Source organism: Gossypium hirsutum, chromosome A04 (genome assembly GCF_007990345.1).
Source record: "Gossypium hirsutum isolate 1008001.06 chromosome A04, Gossypium_hirsutum_v2.1, whole genome shotgun sequence".
Classification (NCBI taxonomy): Eukaryota; Viridiplantae; Streptophyta; class Magnoliopsida; order Malvales; family Malvaceae; genus Gossypium; species Gossypium hirsutum.
Genome location: NC_053427.1, coordinates 88,311,171 through 88,326,949, shown reverse-complemented (window position 1 = coordinate 88,326,949; position 15,779 = coordinate 88,311,171). Strand labels below are relative to the sequence as shown.

Below are 15,779 nucleotides of genomic sequence, written 5' to 3'. Positions count from 1 at the left end.
TTTTATTCAACTATTATTGGACCAAGAGTCAATTAAACTAAATCAGATAATTTTGATTTTTTTGAGTAATTTACAATAGTAGCGAACGCACCTGATAATTTCTTTTATGTGAAAAATAAACCGTTTGCAAAAACTTTATTAAAACCCTAATTTTGAAATCACCAGCGTACTTTTCCGAGTTAACTCGCCGGCTCAGGGGAAGATGTACGGATCCGATAGAGCCGGTGACGATGCAGAGCGAACAGCTTTTAGAAAAACAGAAAAGAAGTACAAGCTTTATTACGAAAATTCGAAATCCACGAAAAAGTACGTCAAGTTTCAGCTTATATTTTGAAAAGAAACATGTTTTCTCTTGTTTCTTGATTATTTTGGTTTGAACTTCTCCAGGAAGAAGCAACCTAAACAAGTCGATTTATCAGAGGTTTTGGATTTCAAATCCATTTCAGAGTCATTCAATCAAAATGTTGAACTTCCTCCAGGAGTTGTACATGTTAATTGTGGATTTGATCGTCCGATTTTTGGCTTGGAAAATAGCCCTGGTATCTATTTTTTTTCCATTTGATTTCAATTAGTATCGAATAGAGAACAATTTGTTTTGTTTTGTTGCGAATTTTAATTTGAAATTGAAAAGATTGGATTTGGATTTTAAAAGTAGTTGAATCCATCATTATTTTCTAAATTAGTGAATTTGTTCGATGTCTATCTAATAGTGAATTTGAAATTCGTTGTGATGTTTGTGAATTTAAAAGTCATGGTTTTATATGCTTCAAATATATAATCATATTAAATTTCAACTAATTCATACTTAACGTATGTATACCTTTTCAGACAAGTTATATAACAAATGAAATCTGAATCCAAATTTTCAATTTCACGTTCGCAAGCATAGTATTGGTTCTATTTTCGATGAATTGTTTTGAAAATGCAGGGTTCTATTTTTTTCCCGGTGCATTAACCTTGGATGAACAATGTACATGGATAAGGGAAAGTTTAACTAACTTTCCGCAACCTCCAAACAGAACAAATCATAATGTTATTTATGGACCTATAAGTAACCTGTTTGTTGCGGCAAAGGAAGGTAAAGTTTTCATTGAGGAGGAAACGTCTGACAACGGTTTGGATTCTGAACCAAGTGCTTCTGTAAGCAATGGAGATTCTCATAGATGGAAGTTTTATGAGGAAGACATCGCACGATCAAGGGGAAAGGCTTGCAAAACGGTGCCTGCTTCTGTTTTGCTGCGAAAGCTACGGTGGAGTACCCTTGGCCTTCAATTTGACTGGTCCAATGTAGGTATTCATTCATTTAGTCCTTGATCTTCTTATATCTTTAGTTGGTGAGATGTTTATTGTCTAATTAGAGCACCTATACTGATTGAATAGGGTTAAAGTACTTGAGAGGTCCCTGTATTATAGGTACCAGATCAAATTAGCCATTCTATTATTAAATGGATCAATTTAGTATATAGAATCAAATAAGTCCAAATTATAACAGAGTTAACATTTACCGTATAAAAAATGTTTTGAAAATTATTATTATTTAATTACAGTTCAATTCCAAGCAAAATATTTCATTTACAAAACCATAAAAACTTTAAAAATATTAACTCTGTTAAACTATAAATGATATTTTTTTAACTCTATTTCAATTTGGCCTTATTTGAATCTTTTTAATAGTACAGGTAGTAAATCGATCCATTTAATAGTTGAGGGACTAATTTGATCGAATCCCTATAATAGAAGGATCTCTCAGGTACATTCACTGATCGAATAGCCACCTGATATAATTTGAGGGTTCTTCAATTTGATCTTGTTGATTATTTAGATTTAGTTATAGGATTCCAATTCCGAAACATAAGTATCACTTTCAATGTTTGTGATAGAAACTTATATCATGTAACTTTGTGAAAATGTTGTAAGGCATCATTCAGGTATGACGATGTGCTAATCATACTCGTTGTCTTAGCCGATGCATGATGATATTTGTTTCCGGAACTTATATCTTGTAACTTCCTGAAAGTGTTATTAGGCATTATTCAAGTACACTGATGTCATACTCCTGACTTAACCTGATGCATGATGATAAGTCTGTAATTACTCCTTTTCTTTGAAAATTAAATTAAAGGAGAATGTTTTATGTTGAGATGACTTCTAAATTGAATGTATTTATGGTGCAGCGGAACTATGCTGTGTCTTTACCTCATAACAAGATACCAAATGCACTCTGTCAGCTGGCCAAAAGAATGGCTGAGCCTGCAATGCCTATTGGAGAAGAGTTCTGGCCAGAGGCTGCAATTGTCAACTATTTTGGATCAGGTATTCTTTGAATACAATGATTTCATGCTTAGAAATTCTCAAGCTTCAGTAATGTACTCTTTGTTATATACCCTCACTCTCATATATATATTCATGTGTGTGTATTTATGATTGAGATAACTTTTGTGCAGTCCTCTACATCCCCATGTCACCTTTTTGAGCTTTGAAATCTTTTTTTATCTTTCCAGGTGATACACTTGGTGGTCACCTTGATGACATGGAAGCAGATTGGAGTAAACCTATTGTAAGCATGAGGTAACTTACTATTTCCTTATTATTTAATCCTTTGAAATTAGAAAGACAAAAGAAAGCATCCTCTTTAGTTTTGACTTTCGTGTTTCAATTGTATTTTCTTTCTCAGTTTCGGCTGTAAAGCTATTTTCCTTCTCGGAGGAAAGTCTAGACAGGATGAACCATTAGCGATGTTTCTCCGAAGTGGCGATGTTGTACTTATGGCAGGAGAAGCAAGGGAATGCTTTCATGGTTGGATTTCACTTCCCAATAGCTTTCTTTTCCATGTTATGGTTTTGGAATTTTCCGAACTTGAACTCGATTGTAAATCATTCTATCCATCGCTATTGATCCAAATGCTGCAATCGAATTTGTTTGAGAAATATTTGGCATTTGCCCTCTTTGCTTCCTTAAATAACAAACAAGCTACAGGTACATAATGTAAAAAAGAAATGGTAAATTACACCCAAGGTCATTAAACTATTAATAAGTTTACGTTTTGGTCACTCAACTTCAAAAAGTTACAAAATGATCATTGAACTATTTGAAGCTTTTTATTTTTGTCCCTGGGCTATTAAAATTGTTGTTGTATGACCTTTGTTTGCACCGCTTGTACCAATTGAAAGTTGTCATTCCATTTTCTTCTACAGTTCAGTTTTTTTCATAAAACTTCTTTTCCGATTTTCGACATTGACTGTCAGATCGACTTGGATTTAAGGTATGTTTTTTAATTTGTTGATAGATACAGTTCAGTGATCATTTAGTAACATTTTGAAGTTGAGTGACCAAAACTTAAATTTACTATTAGTTTAGTAATTTTACCCAAAAAGAAATATCTGCTGAACCCGAGGCTTAGACTAGCTAGATTAGTTACCCTTAAGAGTGACATCTAGCAAGTTCGGGTTTCGAATCCTAGTATTTACAATCCCTTTTTTGTACCAAAAAGGAAAGAAACATCCGGTATAAACTTGTACGTAGAAATACTTTTAGCTTGGACATTGGCTTATCGATTGTTTTCTTCTCTAGCATCTTATATAACCAATTAACCATCCCTAGCAACATGAAATTCTTGCAGGTGTGCCTCGCATATTCACAGACGAAGAAAACGCAGAAATCACTCCTCTTGAATTACGGTTTTCGGACGAGGATGATCGTTGTTTCTTGGACTATATAAGAACTTCAAGGATCAACATCAATATCAGGCAAGTCTTTTAATTTTATTTTGAGCAAAAATAGGAAAGGCCGTTTGATTATGCATCTCTTTCAATTACTTAAGTTTAGTGTTTCAAATTACTAGTCTTCATGTCTTATGGCATTTTCAATCCATGCTTTAAGCTGCTTGGTTATTGATTATGTAAGTGTACCCAACAATTTTGTAGGGAAAAGAACAAGGAATTATTTAGTAAAATTTTTGTTTCAACAATTTGTGTTTTATGATAGTTTGGTCCTTTTATTTTCACAAATCTGAAATTTCGTCATTGTACTTTTATTTTTAGGAATTTAATATTTTTACTTTTCATATTTCAAAATTTAAGTTCTGTTAAATTATTATTTTTTTGTTAAATTAGTTGGTATGACATTTCAAAATATTAAAAATTTCAAAATACTGTCATAAAGAATACTCACTTTCAGTGGTGGAGCCAACCGACCCCCTAAAATGGAAAATTTTTCATTTAGGTACTTTATAATTTATAAAATTTTAAAATAGTAATGCTGAAATTGCACTTTGGCCTCTTCAAGAATAATAAAAATTTGATTTAATCATTTAAAAATTATAAAGATATAGACTATTAAAATAGTGAAATTGTATTTTTACTTACAATTTAATTCCATCTCTCCAAATTTTTTTTTCTTTTTGGCTCCACCACTGCTCACTTTATAGCAATCTAACTAAGAAATTGATGTAATAAATTTAAATTTAACAGAATAATAAGTTAAAAGTTGAATTTAAAATCTAAAATCTGAAAATTAGAAAATTTAAAAATTTAAAAAATAAAAATATAGGATTAAATTTTAAATTTATGGATAATTTTGATCTTATCATAGCTCTTCTTGCTAATTCTTATACGCAAATCCTTCAACTTGGAAATGAATTACTTGTACTCAAAGTGATGCTTTATACTATTAACTTCCATTTTAAGGCTCAAAAGTGATGAAACTCAGAAATCTTTTAAGTGATTAAAACTTGAAATTATTCAAATTCAAAATGACATGAAATTGATTTGATACTAAATTAAATGATTTGAAACTTAATTTGATTTGACTCAAAATCAATTCGGCCTCATTAATAAGTCTATTTTAGACCAATTTGACTCAATTAAAATTATTGTTTATATTAAAATATTTTTACATATTTTAATAGTATTTATTTATATGATACATCTATTGTAAACGTGTAATATTAAGACTATTATCATTTACATTGATGTTTTACATATTCATCGTTGTTCAGCCTCGTTTTAATTTGAATTTTTCTAATTATTTTCAATATTTATATTTAAACATAAAACACAATAGCTTTTTCTATGACTTTTTTTTTTAGGTAAAAACACTTTTTAGTCTCTTTTTAAAAAAAATCAAAGTAATTTAATCTCTATCAATTTCAAAAATAAGCAACTAAAGATAATTAATCAGATGATAACGTTTTTAATAAATTGTACATAATTTTGATTGGTACAATAATAAATTTAGCCCTTAAAATTTACATTTTGTCAATTTAATCTTTGATTTAACGAATTTAGCCCACGGCATTAACATTGACAAAAAAAGAAATATTGTGATTAATTGTCTTTAATTGTTCATTTTATAATCTGATCAGGATTAAATTACTCTATTTTTTTAGAAGAGTTAATTTGCTCAATATCAAAATTGAGAGGGACCGGAGTAATCTTTTTACCTTTTTAATAGTTATATAAATTTTATATAACAACTGAGTTGGTATAAAAGCAACAATTACTATAACCGTTTCAACATTACAAAAAAAATCCTCACATCTTACTCTTATCCATAAGCGAATTTAAGAGAACAAGCAAGAGCCTTCGCATTTCAGGGAAATGAAAAAAAATCAATTGGTCATATATATATATATAACAAGCTACGTACCCTATTTTTGTGGCAAGTGGCGCTATCTCTATTTTCTATTTATTTATTTATTTATTTTATAGATTATTCATTAATTTTTTTTAAATAAAATCATAGATATATCATCAACTTTTTTAATAAAATATCTTATCAAAATAAAAGTAATATCTAACAGAAATAAATGTAATATTATAGATAATTTTTTATAAATAAATTATTTTTATAATAATATTGGTGATATATTAATTCATGATAAACAATATTATAAATAAATTACTTTTTATAATAATATTGATGATTTAATCTCATGGTTATTTATTACAAAATTAAAATATTTTAATTTATGATATATTAAAAAAAATATTTTTATTATAGTATATTAATTCATGTTCGGGTTTATTTACTATTTTAATATATTTCTATATCAATATTATAATAAAGAACATTATGTAATATTTAAAGAGCCCTTCCGTATCTCTATTATTTATTTAAAGACTTTCGTATGTAATAATTATTTTATTGGTCCCTAATATTCTTACATTTGTGTAAATTAAGCCTTAATTTCAAATTCCAAAATTGCACAACCTTCTCCGGACATTTTTATTTTTTCCACATGTAGTAAATTGCACTTTTACCTGATAAAAATGAAAAAATTTCTATTAATCTCTTCAAAAAACGATGAAATTATAAATTAATACATAGTAAAATTATATTTTAATCTCTTAAAAATTTATAATTAAATTTCGGCTTCACCCATGCTTGCATCGACTTTTTAAAAAAAAAAGAATTTCTTAATTTAGATCCAATAAATTCAAAATCCATATGAATATTTAAAAAATAAAAAATCTATAATTTTTCTTAAGGGATAAAATATATTAGGATAAAGATTGAAAGTATTTCGTATTGAAACCCTATCCTTTTCAATGTCATTTGGGTTAAAATTGGACCAAAGAAGATTAATTCATAGCCGTTGATAAAAGGACCGATTTGTAAATAAAAAAAGTTATCTCCACAATAATCTGGAGATTTCCATCACACCATGTTCAGCTGAAAGCCAAACCGAGAGTTATCATCCCATAAATAAGCAAGCAACGTGGTCCACACCTTGAACCGGTTAAATTCAAGTGAATAAATTTGGTTAAATTCTGCTATTAGCCTTTGTATTATGTGTAAGTTCATTTTTAGTCCTTGTATTTTTTTATTTTTTGAAATTTCAGTTTCGAGTGAAATGGTTGTTACTAAATTCGTTAAGCTATTCATGGAAATTGTATGTGACAAATATGCTATCACGTGTGTAGTAGCGTGTCAATTTACAATTTTCACATAATATCATAAAATTTTAATGTTATCTTAATGGATTTAACGACAACCATTTGAGTTAAGATTAAAATTTTAAAAATTAGAAAATACAGGGACTAAAAATGATTGAATTAGAGAACATTAAATCCACAACTTAGGTGTAACATGGAGTTAATAGCAGAATTTGACCTAATAGATTTAATTGCTACCGTTTGGATCATGACTGAAATTTTAAAAATTGAAAAGTATTGAGACTATATTGACTGAATAATACAATGAATAAATCCATAATTTATATATAATACAAAGATTAATAACAAAATTTGATTAAAAATTAGGTTAGTGTGATTTTTATATTCAATTTCAATTATTTTATTTAATTTTACGCTGAAATTTTTTTCAATAACAATGAAAAAAACAATTAGGTACATAAATTACTTGAATAAGTATTAATACATTCTGTCAATTTGGTCTCGATCTTGAATATTGAAGGTTAAATTCGTCGAATTTCTAATAATCAAAGATTAAAGGGACCGAATGTGTAAATATTGAGAGTTAAATTTGTTAGATTTTTAAAATTAAGACTAAAGCGACGGAAAATTATGTTAGGAATAAATTTATTATTATATCAATTAAAAAAACATTCCATGAGTATTCAATTAGGGATTTAAATTAAACAATTAGGGATTTAAATTAAACGGAGAGTAACTAAAATTCGTAATTTCTCTATTGATAGGGATTAAATTGAAATTTTCTTTACAAAATGAGTGACTAAAACAATTTAACCATTTATAAAATACCCTCAAAACTACTTTTTCTGTTTTTTAATTTATTTATCTTTTCATAAAATTCACAGCCAATTATTTTAATTTTTCTCAATTAAAAAAAATCTCAAATATATATTTTTTAATTTCTCAAATTCTATTTATTTATTCTTTGGCTGCTATTTGGTTCTTTCTTCTTCCTCTTCACTGCTCCATAACGCTCATTAAATTCCAAAAAGGAAAACTTCCGATCCCGTCTCCGGCGACATGTTGCCGGCCGTTTTGACTCAGGTGGCCACCGGCTTAAGCGTTTTAGCTGGTGCCGTCTTAGTCAAATCCGTCATGGATCAAAAACCCATGGCCGGTCCGTTTCAAAGATGCCCGACTTGTAACGGCACGGGTCGCATCACGTGCATTTGCAATCGTTGGTCCGATGGAGATTCCGGTTGTCGGACTTGCGCCGGGTCCGGTCGGATGGCGTGTAGCAGTTGTGGTGGGTCTGGTACCGGTAGACCGATTCCGGTTCAGATTTCTGTACGTCAACCGACGAATCGGAACTCTTAATTTTCCGGGTTTGGACTCTTTAAACTCTTATATATTTTTATAGTTTTTTTTTTGAAATTTAATTAATGTAATATAACAGTGACAGTAAAATTAATAGTTGCTTAATTGTAATCTCTACAACGAAACTGTTTTCAGATTCTTATAGCTTAATTGTTGTTTTGTTTTTGTTAAGAATTTGAAGAAATTGTTGTAAAAGATTAACAATTCATGGGTAAAAATTTGCATGAATTATATATTAAATTCCAAGTAAACTCTTTCTCTTCAATGATTTTTCTCTACAATTTTTTTCCAAATTCCATGAAATTTGAGGACTTGGACTGTGGTGAATCCTGTGACTAAATTTTCAAAAATTTAAGAGTTTAATGAGATATCTTAAAATTAGGTGTCTAGTTAAAAATTTTAAAATTTTTGTGAGATTAATAAGAATTTTCTAAAATTTTAAAGGACATAATTAAAGTTTTCAAAGAAATAAGAAGACATGATTTATCTGATGTAGTGTGATATCATCAAAGTTAAGCTATGAGCAGCTTGAGAGTACCCAAACACGTGAGGCTATAGGTAGCTTAAATGATACTATTCTTTCCCATTAATGACCTATAAGCTATAGGTTAGGTGTTTGAGTGTGCAAACTAAAGACTTACATTTTCACTCCATCAAACACTTGGGTTTTGGACAAAGTTGAGAAATAAAATTTTATCAGAGGTAATACCAAACAGATTGAGAGTTCGTCGATTTTGAATAGATGATGCTTTATAAACTTCTTCCTAAGTTAATGAATTGAAAAAGATGTGAATATATTTTATATGAATGAATTTTGATGCCCAATGATTAGAATAAATGAAGAACATGAGAAAATGGTTGGAAAAGATTGAAACATTATTTTGCCCTTTGATTATGGGTTAATTATATTAGTGATTCCTTAATTATAATTCGGATTTTAAATTGATTTCAATTGATTAAATCTTTAAAGTATTAATGAGATTCTTACGTAAATTTATTGCATGAATAACTTAGATATTTTAGGTTAAAAAAATAGTTAACTTCAATGACTCCATTTATTTATATAATTGATACATATATTTTAAATATGATTCATATCAAATTTGAGTTGGCATTTAACAATTAGGCTTACAGCTAGATTGGCGAATGACCTAAATGATAGTGTACTGATACTTAGAACTTCACCACGGTCTGGTGCAATTAAAAGCCTAGACTTTGCTTGAATTCTTGGTATTTCTTGAAGGGTCCATATATGACATTTATTTTTAAGAATAAGATATTTCCTCGTGTCTAGAGTAGACATAGTCTATGAATTATTCGTGTTTGACACTTATGTTTGACTTACATACTAACTTGAATATAATCATCGATTTTTTTAAAGAAACAAAATAAACTTACCTTAAACATGTATCCGTACCCAACATTCAATGGATGTGAATCCGTTGTTTTTTAAAGATTAAATACTCAAATTAGAACCTAACCTTTCGGTTAAATCATTCAAAATGGTCATATAAAGACCTAACATTTATAAAAGTACTCAAATAAGGACCAAACTTTTTTGAAAATAGTCAAATAAGGGCTTCTTAAATATAATATATCATATTTCAAATTATGTTTTAATTGCTTACTTTTTTTTTTAAGTAATATTTGATTCAGTTCTCATGTGTTTTATTCTAAACACGTCAAAATTCATCTAATTTTTACTGCAAACTAAACTAAAGTGTATAAAAAACTTTTATTTAAAGGCTTTTATAAAGCTTAAACCTTTATATGACCATTCTAAAAAGTTTGACCCCAAAATAACCCCTAAAAAATCTAACCAGCATTTAGCTTCTTCTTTTTTTTAAAAAAAGAGAGAAATTCTTTAACCATTTGGAACAAGGAAGGGGGTGTAATGTAAACAACGAAATGTTTTAGGCATTAACATTTATTATAAAAACTTTCTTTTTATAATAAAAAGTAGCTTTTTTCTTTTCATATTAATTTAATATTTATATATATAGATAGTCAAGTTGATACATGATCTTCTAGAAAATGGGTAAAATAACAATATATTTTGTCCCAAAATCCTTAATCTGCAATCCAGCCAGGTCCCCATATTAGGTTATTAATTAAAATTTAGTAAAAATTAATGCAGATTAGCTGTTCTCAAACAGCTGATCATTAAGTCACTTTCCCATGCTATAACCATTTCACATTTGGATTATTAAAGACACATAAAGAACAAAACAAATATTTAATAATGAATTTTCTTTTTTCTTTAAAAAACCCTTACAATTTAAGTTATGGTATATGTTTTGAAATTGTATTTCATAAAACTGTTGTGATGGAGAAATTATTTAACGTGTCATTTCCACCACATAATTTATGGACTGTTTTTAATTATTTAATGTTATTTTAATAAAAAATTTATATCATTGATACATAATTTTGATTATTTTTTTACTCCAAATCTTGCTCCTAAAATCTTGAACCCTAAACCTCGAATTTCGAATCCAAACCCTTCATGGTTTAGGGTTCGAGGTTCAATGTTTAGGATAAAAAAACCAAAATTATGTATCAATTACATGAAAAAAAATGTTAAAATATCATTAAATAATTGAAAAAAGACCATAAATGATATAGTGAGAAGGGTCTATAAAATAATTCTTCGTCGTAAGATTGTGCCATTATCTAAAAATTTAAAATATATATTTTAAGTTATAGTACCCATGGTTTTTAAAATCAAATTAATGGTCGAATCAATTAAGCGACTGATTAATTAATCCGATTGTTTCGTCTGATTTGATTAAATAAATCATTACAAATTCATAAAAAAATATATTAAAAATCTAATTTAACCACCAGGCTCAACTAGTTTTTTGTTCGATTCAACTGGTTCTTGAATCAACTAGTCCAATGCCCGAACCAAAAATTTGACTGATTCCCGATTCAACCGATCGATCAGCCTATCCGATTCGATTCAAACAACTTTGACATTGCCCCAAAGCTATATTAGCCAAAATTAAACAAACATCACATACAAATATGTAAGGACATGAACAATTTTTTTTCTCTAATTCCTTTCATATATATATATTCACATTAATTTAGAATCCACGTCTTCCTGCATTGGCAACAATACCAATTGCAACTGAGCTAAGACTCAATCGGCAATTCCTTGTATATATTTAAAACATCATATTGCAATAAACATACCGTCTTTACGCATTCATATTGTATTTACAATATTTACTTTTATATTTATTAAACATTATCATATATATATACAAGCAGACACACCCAATTTACAGTGGCAAACTTGACAATTTTCCACAATATGCCTCTCACCAACACAAATTACTTAGATTTTCTATTTACAAAAACAAAAAAAAAAGTGAAGTCCCTAATCTGAGCCAGAACTAGAATCTGATTTATGATCATTTAAATGTTCTTTTTCCTTTGCTTTAGCTACCTTAATTGCCTCACCAAATTCATCAACAGGTATCAATGGCAGATAACCAAAAACAATATAACCTTTGCCACTCATATCGTTAATTAATTTGTTGTACTTACCGGCCCAATTAGCTGCTGTTGGAGTAACCCACTCAGCCACCGAGTGGAAAGCCGAGTTGTGATTCAGCTTGACCCATAACTTAGTTGAGTTTATGACCATGAGGTGCTTGTACTCGGCTGTGGCGTAGTGCAACGCTCCTCGTGGTCCGTTGGTTCGTGCCTCGTCGACTAGTTTCCAAGCATGTTGTGCTGTCTTGTGAACCAAGTATTGGGCTTGGTTAATTGCTTGCTTAGCTTTGGCCGGAAGGTGATTATCAATTTTGTATAAAGCCTCATCTACCTGCAGTTATTTTTAATTGATCTAAGATTTACGACTAAAGGTGTGAATACGATTTGGAATAAATGTGAAACTACTCTAGCTCATTTGAGTAGACTCGATCAGGAGCGAATTTAGAGGGGCCCTAAATGGAAAATTTGTTTTTTAGTTCCCTAATAAATAATAGAATTAAAAGTGACTATGTGATAAAATTGCACTTTGGCCCCCCAAAATGAAAAGATTTTTATATAGTCCTTTCAATAGTGATGAAATCATATGTCAATACAAGATAAAATTATACTTTAGCCTCACAAAAATTTATAATTCAATTTTAACCCCTTAAAAATATTTCTAGATTCGCCTCTAGGCTCGATTAAGCTTGCTTATCTGATTAAAGATAAGCTCAATTTTCTCGCCTTAACCTCGAACTCAAAACTAAAGTTAAAGTTTGAGTTTAAATTGAAATTTTTAAATACTAACTAAAAATCAAATATATATATACTATTCAAATTCAGCTCCCTTGAACTCGAAGTTAACAATGACCAAGTCAAATTTGATCTTTTTGAACTAAACTCGAACAACTTACGAACAGATCATCAAATTTGTGTGAAAGGCTTATCTACATGCAGTTTTTTTACTTAATCTCGTTTTGAAGTTAGAAACAAATTGGTTCACATCCCTTTTATTATAGGCTAAGATTTACTAGAGCATAACTAAACCAAGCCGGAGTTTCAAGAAGTTCAAGTTTAACTAAAAATTCAAAGCTCGAAACTTAATTTAAGCTTGATTCGGACATAAAGGTCAAACTGCTTTTTACAACTTCTGAATTCAGTTCTAGCTAAGATTTACTACTAAGATTGTAATCATGCCTAGTTGAACTTAAGTTCTAATAAGTTTTGGTTTCATTCAAAATTCGAAGCTCGGAACTTCAATTCAAAACAAAGATCAAACTACTCAAGCTCATTTGATTAGACTTGTTTATCCGATTAAAGTAAGCTCGATTCTCATACTCAACCTCAAACTCAATTGTTTGAGCTCGATTTTGATCTGAAAATTATGTTGATTTTAAGTTCAAGCTTGATTTCACGTACTAGAACTATAATCGAGCTAAGTTGAACTTAAGTTCTAATAAGTTCGAATTCAACTCAAAATTCAAAGCTCAAAACTTAATTTAAGCTCGATTCAACCTAAAGATCAAACTGCTCTTTACAACTTCCAAATTCAGTTTTAGCTAACAATTTACTGCTAGGGCCATAATTGAGCCTAGTTGAACTGAAGTTCTAATAAATTTGAATTCAACTCAAAATTCGAAGCTTGAATATTAACTCGAGCTCAAATCAAAATAAAGATCAAACTGAGTTTTAGCTAACATTTACTACTCTGACCGTAATTGAGCCAAGTTGAACTGAAATTTTAATGAGTTCGAATTTAACTCGAAATTCGAAGCTTGAAGCTCAACTCGAAATAAAGATCAACTACTCTAGCTCACTTGATTAAACTTATTTATCAGATTAAAGTAAAGCCATACTATTTGAATCGAACATTAAGATATTCAAATTCAGCTCATTCAAGCTCGAACTTGGCTATGACCAAGCCAATTTCCAGTAACTTAAGAACACATATATCTCATACTTCACTAGTAAATCTAGCACTAAATTCAATCATTGATGAATTAAACAAAAAAGTGAATTCCAGAAACTTTTTTGATCCAAACAAGGAATTATAAAAAAAAAAAAAACGAATATACCTTCTTATCAAGAAATCGAAGAAGATGATCAGCAACATCCTTGAATTTCTCGTAGACGGGACCAACGACGGTCGTAACGGGGCCTTCGACGGTGGATCTCAACGGACCGGAGTTCTGTTTAGCGAACTCGTAGAGGTTCGACACGCAAACCAAGGCGTGGATAGCAACCACCCTCACGAAGCCTAGGTGCTTCAGATCCTTATTCTCGAACTTTACCTCCTAAAATTTAAATAAATTAAAAAAAAAACTAAAGAAAATCAAAAACAGAGAAAATTAAAAGTTTAAAACAAGGAAAAGAAAATGAAAATACCTTCATCTCCATGCCTTCCATCTTCTTTATCTGTGATTCTTGCTCGAGGTTTTTCAAAAAAAAAAAAGAAATTTAAATGTGGGCTAGTTTGGAAGTAAAAATAAAGTAAATGGAGTTCTACATTAATTTATAGTGCTAAGTACGCAAAGATTAATTTAATATTTAATTCCGAATTTCATCCCTCAACTTTTTTAAACTGAGAAGTTAGTCCATCTATTTTAATTTGTCAAGTTAATAAAACCGAGGTAAGAGTATCATGGAGGTCCTCTATTAAAAAATGGGCACATTAGTCTTTGTACGTTAGATCAAAAGGTAAATTGGTCATTTCAGTCATAAATTTCATCCACTTGTACAGTTAAAAAATGAGTATGGTTGACAGAATAATCAAACAGTAAAATGCAGTAGGTCATGTGTACCTCATGCTAACGTAAATAGGCTAATTTTTAATAGCAGAAGTGAATAAAATTTTTAATAGAATGATCAATTTGCTCTTTAATCTAACATACAAAGACTAATATACATATTTTTTGAGTAGAGGGAGCAAAAAGTAATTTGAATCCACCGAATGCTAATTATTTTTGAGTAGAGAGACTAATTATTTTTTTTTACTAATTTGGTACATATAAATTGTTATACTACTGATTTTTGATAAATTTTTTACACCGAGCTGCTAGTTTTTAAGCTAATGATTTAATGGTAAGAATTAACATTATTACCCAATTAAATTAACTTCTTAGTTGGAGCTAACTTTAATTTTGGGTAAAGTAGAGGGAAAGTATTAGAAATTAAACCATTAAATAATGTTCCAACGGCTGCTAATGGATTTAAGGATGGGGAAAACGATGGGCCTTTGTAACAGGATTTTATTTTTTAATTTTTCCTCCGAGAAAGTAGAGGTTTAGAGATGACACGTGGATGAGATGACACGCTGGATAATATAAAAAGAAAAAAGAAAATCACTTAAAACATTATCTTTTATTTTTTAAATAATATAATTTTTGGTCAATTTTGTGTTATTAGACCCTGTATTTTGTATAAATTATAGATTTAGTATATGTACTTTAATTTAATCAATTTTAATCTTATATTTTTCGAATTTTGAAATTTTAGTAATGACTCAATGGTAATGGTTAAATTATGTCATTAGTCCTGTATTATGTGTAAAGTTATAGATTTAGTCTATATTCACAAATTAGATAATTCTTAGTGGCTATATATATATATATTTTTTTTTAATTTCAAATTTTTAGTTTTAATGCAAATGACAGATGTAAAAATAATCAAATAGACACAGTATTACACATGCGATAATATGTTTGACACATTATATTTTAAAAATAGTATAAATTAAATTTAAAATCGAGAAAACATTAGTGACTGAAATAGAACATTTTAAACTTGGGTGACCCAAATAGAAACAAGTTGAAAGATGGGTGATGAATAGTATAGTTACCCAAAATATAATATGGTCAAATGTTTGTTTTAGTCCCAAAATTATATTATCCCTACTTTTATAATGCCATTATTTAGTTTAATTGTTAATTATTCTGATTAAAACGACGAAATATTTTTTTTCTTATGAAAAAACATAGTTAACTAATTTGAATTAGCTAATAATATTATAAAATAAGCAATCAAATTATGCTGAATTAAAGTACA

The 15,779-nt window shown here is 29.0% G+C and overlaps 3 protein-coding genes across 3 annotated transcripts; 2 read left to right on the top strand and 1 right to left on the bottom strand.

Annotated features, from left to right (window-relative positions):
* Positions 1 to 111: 111 nt before the first annotated feature.
* On the top strand, positions 112 to 3,967 carry LOC107933336 (alpha-ketoglutarate-dependent dioxygenase alkB). Its single transcript, XM_016865524.2, has 7 exons — positions 112 to 306; positions 388 to 539; positions 929 to 1,287; positions 2,175 to 2,313; positions 2,502 to 2,568; positions 2,675 to 2,796; positions 3,620 to 3,967. Exons 1-7 carry the CDS (start codon positions 203 to 205, stop codon positions 3,757 to 3,759), a joined length of 1,083 nt encoding a protein of 360 aa, XP_016721013.1. The 5' UTR covers positions 112 to 202; the 3' UTR covers positions 3,760 to 3,967.
* A 3,897-nt stretch (positions 3,968 to 7,864) lies between these two features.
* On the top strand, positions 7,865 to 8,517 carry LOC107933389 (uncharacterized). The gene has a single exon (XM_016865593.2). It carries the CDS (start codon positions 7,956 to 7,958, stop codon positions 8,250 to 8,252), a length of 297 nt encoding a protein of 98 aa, XP_016721082.2. The 5' UTR covers positions 7,865 to 7,955; the 3' UTR covers positions 8,253 to 8,517.
* Positions 8,518 to 11,468: 2,951 nt separating this feature from the next.
* On the bottom strand, positions 11,469 to 14,259 carry LOC107933388 (REF/SRPP-like protein At1g67360). The gene is made up of 3 exons (XM_016865592.2): positions 14,121 to 14,259; positions 13,811 to 14,029; positions 11,469 to 12,087 (listed from the first exon to the last, which is right to left on the bottom strand). The coding sequence occupies exons 1-3, from the start codon at positions 14,139 to 14,141 to the stop codon at positions 11,638 to 11,640; spliced, it is 690 nt and encodes a 229-aa protein (XP_016721081.2). The 5' UTR covers positions 14,142 to 14,259; the 3' UTR covers positions 11,469 to 11,637.
* Between the last annotated feature and the right edge of the window lie 1,520 nt (positions 14,260 to 15,779).

Excerpts from the sequence above, each read along its gene's own strand:
- LOC107933336 (XM_016865524.2), top strand. The coding sequence starts at position 203 with ATGTACGGATCCGATAGAGCCGGTGACGATGCAGAGCGAACAGCTTTT. Across the intron at positions 540-928 it reads TGGCTTGGAAAATAGCCCTG|GGTTCTATTTTTTTCCCGGT; the intron begins GTATCTATTTTT and ends TTGAAAATGCAG. Across the intron at positions 2,569-2,674 it reads AAACCTATTGTAAGCATGAG|TTTCGGCTGTAAAGCTATTT; the intron begins GTAACTTACTAT and ends TTTCTTTCTCAG.
- LOC107933389 (XM_016865593.2), top strand. The coding sequence starts at position 7,956 with ATGTTGCCGGCCGTTTTGACTCAGGTGGCCACCGGCTTAAGCGTTTTA.
- LOC107933388 (XM_016865592.2), bottom strand. The coding sequence starts at position 14,141 with ATGGAAGGCATGGAGATGAAG. Across the intron at positions 14,030-14,120 it reads TGGAAGGCATGGAGATGAAG|GAGGTAAAGTTCGAGAATAA; the intron begins GTATTTTCATTT and ends TTTAAATTTTAG. Across the intron at positions 12,088-13,810 it reads TTCGATTTCTTGATAAGAAG|GTAGATGAGGCTTTATACAA; the intron begins GTATATTCGTTT and ends AAATAACTGCAG.